This window comes from Somniosus microcephalus, chromosome 25 (genome assembly GCF_052327205.1).
Source record: "Somniosus microcephalus isolate GS21.2 chromosome 25, FLI_Smic_1.0, whole genome shotgun sequence".
Taxonomy (NCBI): Eukaryota; Metazoa; Chordata; class Chondrichthyes; order Squaliformes; family Somniosidae; genus Somniosus; species Somniosus microcephalus.
This window is the reverse complement of record NC_141011.1, coordinates 1,322,838-1,339,437: the sequence shown is the minus strand read 5'-3', so window position 1 is coordinate 1,339,437 and position 16,600 is coordinate 1,322,838. Positions and strand designations below refer to the sequence as shown.

At 47.9% G+C, this 16,600-nt stretch overlaps 1 protein-coding gene across 12 annotated transcripts in view; it reads right to left on the bottom strand.

Moving 5' to 3' along the window:
* The window catches only part of hspg2 (heparan sulfate proteoglycan 2), a 647,132-nt gene that overhangs the window by 360,835 nt on the left and 269,697 nt on the right, over positions 1-16,600 (bottom strand). For all 12 annotated transcript variants that reach the window (XM_085966756.1, XM_085966759.1, XM_085966758.1 and 9 more), the window contains 5 exons: positions 14,576-14,704; positions 12,930-13,196; positions 10,152-10,271; positions 9,087-9,218; positions 618-765 (listed from right to left, as the gene is read on the bottom strand). In XM_085966756.1, coding sequence (XP_085822882.1) covers positions 618-765; positions 9,087-9,218; positions 10,152-10,271; positions 12,930-13,196; positions 14,576-14,704 — 796 coding nt within the window. The remainder of the gene's footprint in view (positions 1-617; positions 766-9,086; positions 9,219-10,151; positions 10,272-12,929; positions 13,197-14,575; positions 14,705-16,600) is intronic.

Below are 16,600 nucleotides of genomic sequence, written 5' to 3'. Positions count from 1 at the left end.
GAGGGAGGAGGCGGGGGGGAGAGGGGGCAGGGGGAGAGGGGGGGCGGGGGAGAGGGGGGCAGGGGGAGGGGGGCAGGCGGAGGGGGAGGGGGGCAGGGGGAGAGGGGGGCAGGGGGAGGGGGGGGCAGGGGGAGAGGGGGCAGGGGGAGAGGGGGGCAGGGGGAGAGGGGGCAGGGGGAGAGGGGGGCAGGGGGGAGAGGGGGAGGCAGGGGGAGGGGGGGCAGGCGGAGGGGGAGGGGGGGCAGGCGGAGGGGGAGGGGGGGGCGGGGGAGGGGGGGCAGGGGGAGAGGGGGCAGGGGGAGAGGGGGCAGGGGGGAGAGGGGGCAGGGGGAGAGGGGGCAGGGGGAGAGGGGGCAGGGGGAGAGGGGGGCAGGGGGGAGAGGGGGCAGGGGGGAGAGGGGGGCAGGGGGAGGGAGGCAGGGGGAGGGGGAGAGGGGAATGTATATATTGTGATGCAGTTGTGTGGGACCGGCTGGATGGAGCAACAGGTCTTTTCCTGTCCGCCATTCTTCGTCTGTCCATCAAAGCGCTCAATCTACGCCAGCTACAATCGCCAACACCGGCCACGTAGCTAAACGTTTGCAATTGAGCTGACCCACGGGCCATGCAATATTTACCTGCTGGTAACAGGGATATGACCCCAGTTCAATCTCCAGGTAATGATTGGAGTCGGAAACAACCTGCTGCCGCACAAGTGAGGGTCACGGGTAGCGCCACGCTTCACCATTACCGTTTCTTCTGGTGGTGTGATGACCTGAGGTGGAGCTGTAAAGAAATAATGTTGAATGGTGATTGGTTGCCCTGCAGATCTCTCTGGAAATTTCTTGTTCACAGATTAACATAAGAACATAAGTAGTAAGAGCAGGAGTCGGCCATACAGCCTCTCGAGCCTGCTCCGCCATTCAATAAGATCACGGCTGATCATTGACCTCAACTCTACTTTCCCGCCTGATCTCCATATCCCTTGATCCCCTTGGAGTCCAAAAATCTATCGATCTCAGCCTTGAATATACTCAAAGGCTCAGCATCCACAGCCCCCTGGGGGCAGAGAATTCCCAAAGATTCACAACCCCTCTGAGTGAAGAAATTCCTCCTCATCTCAGTCTCTTAAATGGCCGACCGTCCTTATCCTGAGACTATTGCCCCCCCTGGTTCTAGACACTCCAGCCCGGGGGAAACAACCTCTCAGCATCTACCCGGTCAATCCCCTTCAGGTCAATCCCCCCTCAGGATGGCTTCAAGCCATAACACAAAAATTGATGTCCATATGATATAGCTTCAAAGACGGGGGGATGAGTGACGTGGTTTTCAGCAAAATATTTCATCTGCAACAGAAGTTTGGCTCAGAATGTCACGGTCTCAACTCAAGGACTTGAGCAGGTAGTCTAGGCTGCCACTCCAGTGCCGTACTGAGGGAGTGCTGCACTGTCAGAGGTGCTGTCTTTTGGATGAGATATTAAACCAAGGTCCAGTCTGTTTGCTGAAGTATCCCATGGCACTATTTGAAGAACAGCAAGTTGCTCTCCCGATGTCCCGAGAACATTTATCCCTCAAACACAGATCAAATGGTTCTTCATCTCATTGTTTTTGTGGGTCCTTGCTGTGTGCAAACTGGCTGCCATCTTTCCCCACATAACAAGAGTCATTGCACTTCAAAGGAATGAATGAATTGGCTGTGAAGTACTTTGGGACATCCTGAGGCTATGAAAGATGCTGTAGGTAATGGCAGTGTACTGGTTATCGTTAGCCATTCAAATCCCACTACCAAAAATTGTGAAAGTCAATTAAATAAAGCAGAGAAAATGACCATGAAAGTTCCTGGACGGTCATCAAAACACAACTGGTTCACTAACATCCTTCAGGGAAAGGAGCTGCCACCTCTACCTGGTCCGCCTACACGCAACTCCAGGCGCACACTATTTGTTTGCCTCGTAATGTCCTTTGAAGGGGCCTAGCGAGCCACTCCATTGTAAAACAATTGCTAAAGGGTGTCCCACCACCACCTTCTCGGGCAATAAAATCAAACGAGCCAGCATTGCCCGCATGCCGTGAACAAATATATTTTTTAAATCACAAGTTTTGTCCTCTTTCTCAGGCACCAGGGTCTCCTAAAGCAAGTCAGGAGTTGGGATGAAACGCCAGTGTCACCAGGCTGCTCTCGGGTCTGGTACCTTCACGTAGACAAGCAATGGAAAAGGCTGAAAGGTAAACACAATCCAACCATGGTCTATTGTAACTAACTACAGTGTTTTTAAACGACTGATCAAGAAGCCAATTTGTTATATTTATTTTGGAATTGCAAAGCAGCTGGAGACAATGAAACCGAGGTCAGGTATCTCAGAATCTGGGTGCCAACATGTGGTGTATGTAACCTGTTCCACCTTAAGAGAACTTAAGCCTGGTCCACCTTAAGAAAGGTACTACTTTCTTTGGCTGCTGTATACGTAATACCGGTGGTGACCACACCGGTATATAAGCACAGTGTAATAATATTGTATTCAGTATAGTCCGACCTCCAACCAGTAAAGACCTGTTGAATTTACTCTTGTGGTCTGTGTAGTAATTCTCACTATAACACACAGACTTAACAGTGGCGACGAGTCCGATTCTTACCCTGCTGCAGTAATTTCCATGGCGACTTCGTCCACAGACAGGACGTCGAAGAGAGGTTTCCACCCTCATCACCTACGGGAAGACACGTCGAGCGGCAGGCATCGAGCAACCGGAGTGCAGAAGACATCCTGACCTCGAAGCCTCCATCAGCGACTGTCAGCTTCTTCTACTACCTCGTGGTGGGTAAGCCGGGTAGCGACGCGACAGAAAGTCAACCGCGTTGGCTGTACAGACGGGGCTGGGAAGACGGAGGAATAAGGGCGGTGAGGTCGATCGCGACCAGAGATAAGGGCCGGGCCGCTTTCGAGCGAGAGGCGCAGTGCGGGACATCGATCGCGACCGGAGATAAGGGCCGCATTCGGGCTAAAGGCGCAGCGTCTGGGGAAACTGAAGGCGCGAGAGCCGCGGTGAAGTGGAGACAGCGTCGGGGGACGGGTGAAGACCGCCAAGCGCGGGAAAACCGCCATTTTGTGGGCGGAGGACGACGGCAAGAGCGGGAAGCCGCCATCTTAGATAACATTAAAAATACGATAAATTGCTACGATGCCTAAACATGGGAACATTAATGCCTTCGACAGTGATATAGAAGACTGGGCTATGTACGTAGAACGCATACAAAACTATTGTAAGGCAAATAAAATTCCTGAGACAGATAAAGCACTAACATTACTAAACTTAATGGGTGCGAAGACATACGGGCAATTGAAACACCTGTTATCACCAGATGAACCGGCGGATAAGACGTTTGAACAGATTGTTACTGTCCTAAAAAATCATCTTAGCCCCACGCCGCTGATGCTAGCGGAACGATTTAAATTTTACGATAGAAGACAGCGGCAAAATGAAAGCAATGCTGAATATTTGATGGAATTACGTAAGCTAGCAAAATATTGTCAGTTTGGAACGGGACTGACAGAGGCACTTCGAGATAGATTTGTGTGTGGTTTATTTAAGCAGGATACACAAAGGCGACTGCTCGAGGAGAATGAGCTGTCTCTCGAGAAGGCGGTCACTATGGCAGCAGCACACGAGGCCGCAGCGAGAGGCACGGCAGTAATGCAGCTACGGCCACCAGAACTCGGTACAAACAAATTGGGTTTGAGTTCTGTCAAATATTATCGTTGTGGAAAGACAACGCACGATCAGAACCAGTGTTGGTTTAAAAACCAAGAATGCAGAACGTGTGGCAGGTTTGGCCACATAGCTAAAGTATGCTGGTCAGGAAAGAAGACCAGCAATAAAAAGTCACCGCAAGGAAAATATGCAAAGGTACACAAGGTGACAAAGAACAGTTTGACTGAACAGAAGTCAGATTCAGACGCTAGCAGTAATGAACCGGATAGCTTAAGAATACACAACGTTGGTAAGGATACAGACCTCCAGACAATTTGGGTCACTCTTAAGATAGCAGGAGTCCAAGTAAAAATGGAATTGGACGGCATTGACGGTCATGAGTAAGAAAGATTACAGAAGGTTATTCCAACATATTCCCTTACAGTATACGGAGATTATATTGAAAACGTACACGGGGCAAAGAGTGTACCCCATCGGAAAAATAGAGGTAGAAGTGGTCCACAAGGGCGAAGGAAGCCAAGTAATGGACTTATATGTGCTACCTGAAGGAGGTCCACCACTACTAGGACGGGAGTGGATTAGGAAAATGAATATGGACTGGCACTCCTTGAAAGCACTAACGGTAGATTCCGGGGAAACAGCTGTCAAACCTAAACGATTGTCCAGAATATTGGATGAGGCTAAAGAGGTGTTCCAGCCGGGACTGGGAACACAGAGGAATTACGGCAAACATCAAGATTGATGAACATGCACAACCAAAATTTTTTAAAGCCAGACCGGTACCCTATGCAATACGACCTGCGGTTGAAGCGGAGCTGGAAGCACTAGAACGTTCAGGGGTACTGTCTAAAGTAGATTGGAGTGAGTGGGCTACGCCCATTGTTCCTGTTATGAAGCGTCCTGCGAACAATAAGCCAGGAGATCCAGGGAAGGTTCGCATCTGTGGAGATTTCAAGATCACCGTTAATCCGGTGCTTCACACGGTGCAGTATCCGCTTCCACGGATTGAGGATATTTTCGCTTCACTGTCTGGCGGGAAACACTTCACCAAGATAGACCTGGCGCAGGCGTACTTGCAGATGGAGGTTGAAGAAGAGTCACGCCAATACCTCACGATCAACACGCATCGAGGGTTGTACCGGTACAATAGGCTGGTTTTTGGTGTGGCATCGGCTCCAGCAATTTGGCAGAGGGCCATGGAGCAGGTATTACAGGGAATTCCAGGCACACAATGTTACCTGGACGACATTCTGATCACAGGTGATGGTGATGAACAGCATCTCGCTAACTTGGAACTGGTGCTCAACAGACTGAAAGAGTATGGACTTAGGGTAAATCGGCAGAAATGTGAGTTCTTCCAGAAGCGGATCTCGTACTGTGGTCATGTCATTGACCGGGAGGGGCTTCATAAGTCTCCCGACAAGATAGCGGCAGTTGTAAAGGCTCGCACTCCGGAGAATGTCTCTCAGTTGAGGTCGTTTCTAGGATTAATTAACTACTACCATAAATTTCTGCCAAATCTATCCACGGTGCTGCATCCGTTGAACGCTCTTTTACAGAAAGGGGTACCATGGGACTGGGGCAAAAACTGTAAGAAGGCATTTCGCAAAAGCAAAGAATTGATCACCTCAGAGGAAGTGTTGGCTCACTTCAACCCGACACTGCCTATTCGGTTGGCTTGTGATGCTTCTCCATACGGTATTGGGGCAGTACTCTCACATAAATTGCCAAATGGCACGGAAAGGCCAGTCGCGTTTGCATCCAGATCATTGACCTCCGCTGAGCGCAACTATGCGCAGATCGATAGGGAGGCTCTTAGCTTTGTATGGGGAGTGAAGAAGTTTAATCATTGCCTGCAGGGCCAAAAATTCACACTTCTGACGGACCATCAACCGTTGGTGTCCATTTTTAACCCTAAGAAGGGTGTTTCGGTGATGACAGCACAGCGTCTCCAGAGATGGTCTCTTTTCTTAGGGGGCACATCAATATCAGATAGAATTCAAAGGTACGAAACAGCATGGCAATGCTGATGGCCTGTCGTGCCTGCCACTACCTGAAGATGAAGACACGACGGAAGTTGACCCTGTTGAGTTATTTCATTCGACCATTATCGAGTGTTTACCTGTCACCAACGCAAGTATTGAAAGAGAAACCAGGAACGACCCGACACTGTCCAGAGTCTATGAGGTGACAGTGAAAGGATGGCCAACACGGGGTGATCCTCTGTTACCGGCATTCTCGGCAAGGCGAGACCAGCTATCCGTCTGCCATGGTACTTTGATGTACGGGACAAGAGTGATTATTCCTCCCAAGTTAAGGGAAAGAGTTTTAAACAAACTGCATGAAGGTCATCTGGGGGGAGTTAAAATGAAAAGTCTTGCTAGGGCTTATGTATGGTGGCCGGGTATTGACCAACAGATTGAGGAGTTAAAGAAAAGCTGCGCTGGGTGCCAAAAAGTGCAAAATGCACCTCCGATAGCACCGCTACACCCATGGGAATGGCCTTCAGCCCCATGGCAACGCGTACACATTGACTTTGCTGGTCCATTCATGGACTCCATGTTCCTAATCGCGGTGGACGCACATTCCAAATGGCCAGAAGTCATCAAGATGAATACCACTACTTCAGAAAAGACAATTGCGGTGTTAAGAACAATATTCGCAAGGAACGGATTGCCAGAACAGATCTGTTCAGACAACGGACCACAGTTTGTATCGGAAGAATTCCAACAATTCTTAAAGAAGAATGGAGTTAAACATTATACCTCTGCCCCATATCATCCGGCGACAAACGGGTTGGCTGAAAGATTTGTCCAGACATTCAAAAAGGCTATTAAGGCCATGAATGATGATCAGATTCCGCTGCAACACAAGGTCGATAAGTTCCTGATGTCATATAGAAACGCCGATCATGCCGTGACTAACCAAAGTCCTGCTATGATGTTTTATAACAGGAGGTTGCGGTCCAAGTTGGACTTGTTAAAACCAAATGTGCGGAGGGAAGTGGAAAACAAACAGTTTCGGCATATTAACAGCAAGACCACTCGAACTTTCGACGTAGGACAACCAGTGATGGCAAGGGGCTATGGAAATGACAAATGGCAGTCCGGAACAATCCGGGCCAGACAAGGACCTCTGATGTACACCGTAGATATTGGTCATAATGTGATAAGGCGTCATGCGGATCAACTGGTAGAGTCGAGAGCAAGGGTCGAACCCATGGTTGTGACAGAGACAGCTGTGGAAGACGTTCATGAACCTGAAGCATCTACCTCGGCCGAGAATGTATTTGATGATGATGACACCCAATACATTGGCAACCAACTAGAGGAGGCACCTCAACAACAAGAATCAGAGACCACGGAAAGGCGTTATCCAAGCCGAATCAGAAAGTCTCCTGAGAGACTGAACCTTTGAACTGTTATACCTGAAGTTATATATGTATATATGTTATGTTTATTTGGGGATATGACTGTTAAGCTAGAAAGGGAGGATTGTGGTGTATGTAACCTGGTCCACCTTAAGAGAACTTAAGCCTGGTCCACCTTAAGAAAGGTACTACTTTCTTTGGCTGCTGTATACGTAATACTGGTGGTGACCACACCGGTATATAAGCACAGTGTAATAATATTGTATTCAGTATAGTCCGACCTCCAACCAGTAAAGACCTGTTGAATTTACTCTTGTGGTCTGTGTAGTAATTCTCACTATAACAGACAGACTTAACACAACAGACAAGTCATAGGAACAGGAGACCATTCAGCCCTTCGGGCCTATTCAATTAGATCAAGGCTGATCTGCAGCTTAATTCCATTTTCCCCTCTTTCCTTCATATCCCTCAATAGCCTTACCAAACAAAAGTCCAAAGTCCATCGATCTCAGCCTTGAAAGCTCCAACTGACCAGGCTGGGACCTTGCTCACATTATCAGGTGAGGTCAGCACACCAATGGTTGGGCAGGTGCCCATAATGTACCGTCTGACTCATGACCAGAAAACCTACCCCAGTGAGTTCCCAGACTAAACGCTGCTGTGATCACAGAATCAGAATCACAGAAACCCCACAGTGCAGATAGAGGCCATTTCGGCCCATCGAGCCTGCACCGACACATATCCCACCCGATCCCCGTAACCCCTACACCAACACATATCCCACCCTATCCCCGTAACCCCACGTATTTAATCCCCCTAACACGAAGGGTCAATTTATCATAGCCAATCAACCTAACCCGCACATCTTTGGACTGTGGGAGGAAACCGGAGCACCCGGAGGAAACCCACGCAAACACGGGGAGAATGTGCAAACTCCACACAGACAGTCACCCGAGGCCGGATTCGAACCCGGGTCCCTGGCGCTGTGAGGCAACAGTGCTAACCACTATGCCACCGTGACAAGCAGAAGTCCTTCATGGTTCTCCAAGAATGGAAGGGGTGGGGACAAGAAAATGAGAAAAACATGACAAGCTAAAGCTAAAGCTAATTCAGTCCCTAACAGTCCAAAGATGTGCGGGTTAGGTTGATTGGCCATGATAAATTGACCATTAGTGTTAGGGGGATTAAAATATGTGGGGTTACGGGGATAGGGTGGGATATGTGTTGGTGCAGGGGTTACGGGGATCGGGTGGGATATGTGTCGGTGCAGGCGCGATGGGCCGAAATGGCCTCTATCTGCACTGTGGGGTTTCTGTGATTCTTCTGTCTGTGATTCCCAGTGGACTCAGCAGCCAGTCCCACCTTTCTCCCAAAGAATTATTACGTCCTTTTTTTAAAAAACAGAATACCAATGAAAAATCTCTGATTTAAACATTATTGAAACCATTTTACTGAGAGTAAAATTTGCATTTAGATAGTGCATTTGAAATGTCTCAGAGGCTCATTCAGTGAATGACTTTTTTTTAATGAAACACTGGTTAGGCCCCAGCCAGAGTATTGTGTCCAATTAGGAAGGATGTCAAGGCCTTAGAGAGGGTGCAAGAGGAGATTCACTCGAATGGCAGCAGGGATGCAGGACTTCAGTTACCTAGAGAGACTGGAGAAGTTAGGGTTGTTGTGCTTAGAGCACAGGAGGTTTGGGGGAGATTTAATAGAGGTGTTCAAAATCATGAACGGTTGGAGCAATTGTTTCCAGTGGCAGAAGGGCACAGAAAGCGGCCATTCGGCCCATCGTGCCTGTGCCAGCTCTTTGAAGGAGCTATCCACTCCCCCGCTCTTTCCCCATAACCTGGCAGATTTGTCCTTCTATGAAGAATGCCAACAAAACAGGTAATATAAACACAACTCTTACAGCGACCTTTCCACAAAGCTTCACTATCAAACTCACTTCCCGGAGCTTAAACATGGCCAATAAAGCGCACTAGTTAGGATGACGCAGCTTCTTTACACGACAGCGCCGGTTACTTACTGCATCCAAATTCATCCGAGCGATCAGAACAGTCCGACTCCTCATCACACTGGTAACTGGCGGGGATACACTGTCGGTTCGCAACACAGATAAACTGCTCGGGAGCACACGTATCTCCAGGTCCTCTGGTAGCTGGAAGTCGGCAGAACACACATTTGCTACAAGTCATTTGCTGGCAAGGAGTTTGATCATAACTCACACTATACAGCCTGGGAATGGTTTATAACTTGCCCTCGGAGGTAAACATAAATATTATAAACAAGAGCAAAAAAATCAGGGCAACATGGTGATTAAAGAAGTTACATGGCACTCCATCATCATCCATTCATCTGGAGAGAGCCAGCTTTAACTTGGCAAGTCAGAAAATGTCATTTAATAAAAGAATAAATCCTGCCAGCTCAGTTTAATTGCAGACTGGAGTTTAATATATGAGCGGCCACCTGCTACAGATCCCTTCAAGATCCAGGGGTTCTTCATTCTGTGTCCTAAGGTTCAACATTTATTAACTAGCCTTTCTTATTCATTGCCCAGATTTTCCAATGCATTAAAATAATATTGACCAAAAAATCCCAGCCCTAATCTCCGAATGCGTCTCTATTGGAGTGAGCAGGCCATTCACAGTAGCCAACGCTCCCTTCATTGGGCTGGAAGTCTTAGTTCCACATCAGCAGAAACACTGACCCACAAGCAGAACTTGTACTGGAGTCAGGTTCAACGATACGTTCAAATGACGGGCACCCTCCTAAATCTGCTGGGAATCCGCTACACTGCCATCTGTCTGTAAACTGTAACATTCGGGCCCCAGATCAACAGCGATTGGAAATAAAAAGGCCTTTGCCCAGCGTAAATTTCTGCGAATGCAGTATTCCCAAATCACTTCCAGTTAATTACGTTTTGTTTAATTGGAATCTTATTACAGTAACCCATTTCCCCCAATCCAAACTCAGCCCGAGTACAAAGAGCTCAGGCTCGCTTTAAATAAACCAGCTAACAATGCACACCAACATGCAATCCATTTCTGGGGCTGGGATAGAAATGGGCGATCACTACTGTCCCCTGACTTACGACAGTATTCTTCATCGGAGCTGTCTCCACAATCGTTGTCGCCGTCACAGCGCCACAGCTTCAGGGCACAGCGGCCGTTCCTACACTTGAACTCATTGGGCTCGCACGGTGATGCCGTTCCTGGGGAACGAGAAAGTGACAAAGAAAAACTGAATTCCAGTCTTTAAATTCCAAAGCAATGCCTGAGTCGTGCTTTTCAAACATTGTCTGACACAATATAATTCGATCTCCTGCTTTGACCCCTGAAAACCGGGCCAACCTAGCGTTCCCCGAGTGCACGAGTGATGCTGTGGGTGTAGCTATGGGGATCTGCTGCTTCCGGGGCTTAGGAAGCTCCATCTAGTGGCAGATGTGTTCAACTGTAGGCGTGACTGTGTGTCACAGAATGGCAATGTCCAAATAAGGAGTGCACGACACACATACCAACTTTAGGATCTTGTACAGATTTATGGAAACAAACATGTGAAGAATAGTTTGGCTCCCTCAATCGATCAGTGGGTAAATGGAGCTTTGTGGTGTGGTGCAGACAGAGCAGGACGATCCCAGCTTCAATCCCTGATACACACAGTGGATCACAGCTCGGGTTAGCCGTCACTAAAGTCGGCATCAGTATCCCTGGACTAGAGGGAAACAAATTAACTGGAGACTATTTCTTTTCCTGTCTGAAAGTGGAGTTGAGGTCAAAGTTCAGCCATGATCTTGTTGAATGGCGGAGCAGGCTCAAGGGGCCGAATGGCCGACTCCTGCTCCTAATTCTTACGTTCTATCCAGTGAGGCCTGCTGGAAAGTTGTGTGTGTGGAGAGAGTGAGAGGAGAGGATCAAACCTGGCTGTGAAGTCCCTCATGGTCGACTAGCCTGCTGATACTCCTGTGCCAGTTTGGATGGAAAGCACTTACTTGAATGAGGAACCAGAGTGTTCCTGGCACCCACAGCCATGTACCCACCCCAGCCTGAATTAGTGTCATCCATCAGATGAGACATCAAACCGAGACCCCATCTACCTGTTTAGATAGACAGAACAGATCCCATTGCATGTCTCAAAGTTAATCAGAGGAATTTCCCAATGTCCTGGCCAATATTTACCCCTCAACCATTATCACCAAAAGCTGATGAACTGCTCACTCTGTCTGCTCTTGGTGCGTGTGGGATCTTATTATGTGAAAGGAATCTGCTGCCCCATTGTCTGTCAGTGTGACAGCAGTGACTACACTTCACAAGTCATTCACACCCTAAGGATGGGAGGGGTGCCATATAAATGCAGCTTCTTTCAGGACTGGAGAAACAGAATGGTCTGGCTGTACCTCAACAAATTTTTAAGTGTAAATCCTTCAAACGCTGTTTTTGAAAGGCCTCCAGGGGAGGGGTACTTTCTCCCTCCCCCCTTCAAGCACCAGATCCTCGGCCCTTCAGCATCTTTTCTCAGACTCTCAAGGTCCCAGGTGTTGATTCAAAGCCTCCAAGAAGTTAGATGCCGGGTAGATTTCAAATTACCTTTAGCTTTTTTTAAAAACTCAGTTTCTGAGGGTCTTTCCTGATTAATCAAGAAATGACTATATTTAGGAACTACAGCTGGGAGTGCATCACAAGAATGGAGGGGTTCAAGAGATGTGGAACTAAATCAGAAGCTGAAATGATTAATCAACATCTTGTTAAACAACAACTTGTATTTATATACAGGAAACTTTGGTTTATCCGGAGGTTGTATGTCCGGAAACCTCGATCTAACGGCAGAAATCAGCAGCCGTTTTGGTTAAGTTTTTTTTCTTCTCCTAGCATTTTTTTTTTAAATATAAAACAGTCAGGCTCTGGAAAGCGTCTCTGTAGCTTAGCAACAGCTTTAGAGGCGCTTCCAAGGAACGGGCCGAGTGTTTACAAGCTGTTGCTAAGCAACAGTGTTTGTTGTCAGATATGGAGATGAAAACCTCCGTATCCTTCAACATTAACGCTGGTCTATCCGGAAGTTTTGATAGATCGGCAGTAGCTCGGTCCCGTTGGTGCCAGATATCGCGAAATTTCCTGTAGCACCTTTAACGTAGTAAAACGTCCCAAGGCGCTTCACAGGAGTATTATAAAACAAAATTTGACACCGAGCCACTTAAGGAGATATTCGGGCAGGTGACCAAAAGCTTGGTCAAAGAGGTAGGTTTTAAGGAGCGCCTTAAAGGAGGAGAGAGATGTAGCGAGGTGGAGAGGTTTAGGGAGGGAATTCCAGAGCCTAGGGCCCTGGCAGCTGAAGGCACGGCCACCAATGGTGGAGCGATGAAAATCGGGGATGCTCAAGACTGCAATTACTTTGAAGACAGCAATTCATGCTAAAGTTCAGTCCCACAACAGCAGCAGCAGCCTTGCCTTTCGACACCACCGAATCCATGAGCCTGGACAGTAATTTCATTGGGGTATTCGCCCATCACAGCATAGCCTGACCCTGGCCCTTCCCCAATATGTGCACATGAAAACTTCCAAGAATGGCTCATTGTAACTGTGAAAGCTATATTGGCACACTTTCCAGCAGGGGTCAGAGGTTACAAATTAGCACTGAGAATCATGGCCAATCTTCTGCTCTTCAGCCTGGGAGCACCACAGCAAATGGTGATTTCCACATAGCTGCTTATTTGCCAGTAGATTGCAACATTTAATAACCGCATCCAAAAGCAATTTGTTGTTCCCTTCTTAGTTTGAAAAACAGCTACAAAAATAACTAGAAAAATGACAAATGTTCTTACAAGGACACAGCCTAAAGAAAATCATGCTCAAGATATTCTACTTCAGGTACTTACCACAGTCCAGCTCATCGCTTCCGTCAGTGCAATCTCTCTCCCCGTCGCACAGATAGTCCCTGGGGATACACTGCCCATTCTGGCATACAGCTTCATCTATTGGACAGGGCCTTAGGACGTCAGCAATGGTAGGAATGGGTGCTGCAGTAACCAGGGGTCTTGGGGTCCGTCTCTCTGGTCTGGGTGTGACAAATGCAGGCGTTGTGTCGGGAGCTGGTGTTTCCGGCCGAACGGTTGGAGCACTGGAAACTGTTTCAATTACATCTTCTGAGAGTTTTGAAAAAGTGAAATGCAGATGTGAGAAGCCGCAGAGAATCCATCATGGCTAAAGCTTTTCTTCAAAGACCAGGAAAGTCATTAAAAATGTTACTCTCCGACGATTCAATCTTAATACTTTCCCCTTGGACACGACCGATAGTTTCACACGTGTAAAATATCGGGTTATAAGTTCATCTGGAGCGGTAACGCAAAACGGATGATCGCAAATCGGCCGCCCATTTTACACCCAGTTTCTTTGCCATTGACTTTAATGGGGCGAGGTGTGACCCAGGCAGCCGATTCGCTATCACCCAGGACGGATTTACACCCCATTAACTCACCCAGAGTCTACTGGCAATTGTGAAAGAGCATAGGGTAATGGTCATAAAGCTGTCCAAGTCTTTAGGTTATCTCTTGTCTTTTAAAAGGAGAAATGGGGGGTGGGCGAGTGCTCAAGTTGTAAAAATGTACTAGGCCCCAAAATTTGGCACATCCCCCTCCCTCAGCAACCGGCTGCTCGTAGGCTTTAGAGACGAGCAGAAGCAGGTGTGGAAAGTTGGAACACTGAAGCAACTCTCCTGTCGATGGGTACAGATCACTTGTCTCTCAAGTCTACTGCAAGTCCTCCCTATATCTCAGACTGCTTAACCATAATGTCCAAGTACGTCTGTGTGTGAGCAGTCGGGTGGCACCAATGAGCGACCACCCAGAGCTTAACCAATCAGGATGATATTCAAGATGGCATTGGCTAGTTGGCACAAGAATACTTCAAATATTTTAAACAAAAAATTAAACTTAAATCCAACCAAATCCCAGTGGGCACTGTGGACTGTAGAATCGAAGTAAGCTTGGGGGACAAGAGAGATGTGTGCTGAAGACCCAATGTCTGGGTTGCTGGTCCAGTACACCACCGTACCCAGTGTAAAAAGGGTAACACATAAAAAGTTCAGATGTGATAAAAGTTTCTCTACTTTGTTTCACTAACTTGATGGGAACAATCTTTATTAACTGGCTCGCATGCCATGCACTCGCACTTCATTCAGCTCTTCCTCCCATCTTGCGACAGGCTGGACGGGCCAGAGGGCCTTTCCCTGTCCAGCATTGTGTGTGTTAATGTGACTGAAGGCCATTGCCGAGCATTCTCCCCGCCTCTCACTCCGTGTCCAACATGAGTGGAATTTGGAGTTAACGATAAAGGCCTTTGGTTGGCCTTGGCCATAGGGACAGGACTGCCGCAGGGAAGACATGCCACAATACACAAATCCAGTTACTGTTGTGGTGGGCACTGATGGCCCATCATGGCAAACCATCCCCGCAATCCTCAGAGGAAGCAGCAGCCGTGCGATAAATTCCAAACTCCTCCACATGAGCACTCAATGAACTCTTACCACAGTTGTCTTCGTCAGACATGTCGCTGCAATCGGCCCTCAAGTCACAGCGATAATCGAAAGGGACACACTCGCCCGACCCACAGGTAAATTCATCAGTACCACACTGGCGAGGGAGAGGGACCGCATCTAAAAACAAGGGCGGAATAAAACCCACTGAAACAAACTAACTTGCAGCATTTATTATAACACACCAGTCAAGAAACATCAGCGGCCGCAGATACCCGTCAGTTTGGGGAAGCAGGCAGCGATCTTACCTCAGTCTGAAGGTTGCTGACTCAATGCTATATGGTTTAGGTGAGCGCATTGTTTCAGGGAATCTCAGTGCAATACTGAGGGCATGCCACATTGTTGCAGGTGCCATCTTTAGGTGAGACATTAAAGCGGGGCCCTGTCTGCATGCTCACCTGGATATGAAAGAACCCACGGCACTATTCAAAGAAAAACAGCAAGTTCCCCTGGTGTCCAGACCGACCCCCCCCCTCCTCTCCCTGACCCCAACCAACAGCTCACACAACAGGTTCGCTGCTCATTCATTGCTCTGCTGATCCCGGGACGTTGCTGCGTGAAAACTTCAAAGGTAATGGGTGTAAACTGCTCTGCGGCATCCTCAGGATATTGTAAGGTACGATATAAATGTAAGTTCTTTATTTATCAGAATGATACCAGGGATGGGGGACTTCAGTTATGTGGAGAGACTGGAGAAACTGAAATTGATCTCAGAGCAGGGAAGGTTCAGGGGAGATTTAACAGAGGTGCTCAAAATGCTGCGGGGTTTGGTGGGGCACACCGACTGACATCACAGGCTAGCTGTTAATGCACAAAGCGGACACTAAAATCTTGCTTAAAATTTGTTGAAATATTGGACTTCTATAGATCCAACAACTTCAGTCGGGAGACGGTAACCTTCACCTGAGCAACCAGTAGCTGCCACTTGCCCTTGTTCCGATTTCTGGACTTGTTATAAAGTGGTTGGGGTCTCCGCACCTACTACACCTCCAGTCCCCGATGGGTAAGGTTGATTTCTGAGGAGATGTTCTCCATGGTTTGTACAGTCTACTTCATAAACTTAAAAAAAAACTTCCTGGGCTTCATATCTGGGGTCACAATCTCCCTCTGCCTCACTGAATACTGCATTTCTTCAAGTATTTACTTCTCTCAGTTGGTTTGCTGATGATTCATTAACTTTCCACACGTTGGTGCAAGTTTTCAATGTCAGTTTTGGTTCCTGTACCAGTTTCTTCCTAGTGCCATTGTTCTCTGTGTCAGTAAGTAATCTGACTTTGATCAAGCTTTCCTCTAAAGATCCATCGTTAGACAAACCAACCATCGACAAGATGCACTGCAGCAACTCGCCAAGGCTTCTTCGGCAGCACCTCCCAAACCCGCGACCTCCACCACCTAGAAAGACAAGGGCAGCAGGCGCATGGGAACACCACCACCTCCAAGTTCCCCTCCAAGTCACACATCATCCTGACTTGGAAATATATCGGCCGTTCCTTCATCGTCGCTGGGTCAAAATCCTGGAACTCCCTCCCTAACAGCACTGTGGGAGCACCTTCACCACACGGACTGCAGCGGTTCAAGAAAGCAGCTCACCACCACCTTCTCAAGGGCAATTAGGGATGGGCAATAAATGCCGGCCTTGCCAGCGACGCCCACATCCCATTAATGAATAATAAAAATGCAGAGGCTCACTACATACAACTAGTGTTTCATCAGAACCTGGATCGCAATTGTTGAAAACAGTGTTTGCAGTTTTCATTGTTTTCCCTAACTGAGATGCTCCAGCTGGACAAGATCATCATCGTCTGTCTCAATTTCATCTTAACCGTCAAATATTTTCTCTGCTCCTGCCAATATTGGTAGTACGGTGGTTCAGACAGCTCTTAGCTGCTTCAGGAGACACAATGCAATCTCATGGTCAGCCCACATTCATCCAAAGCTTTCCCAATTGCTTGCTTGCCATTTTTGGTTTTGCTGGGAAAGGCACATTTTGTAGAAGAGGCTCCAGAATTTGGGTTT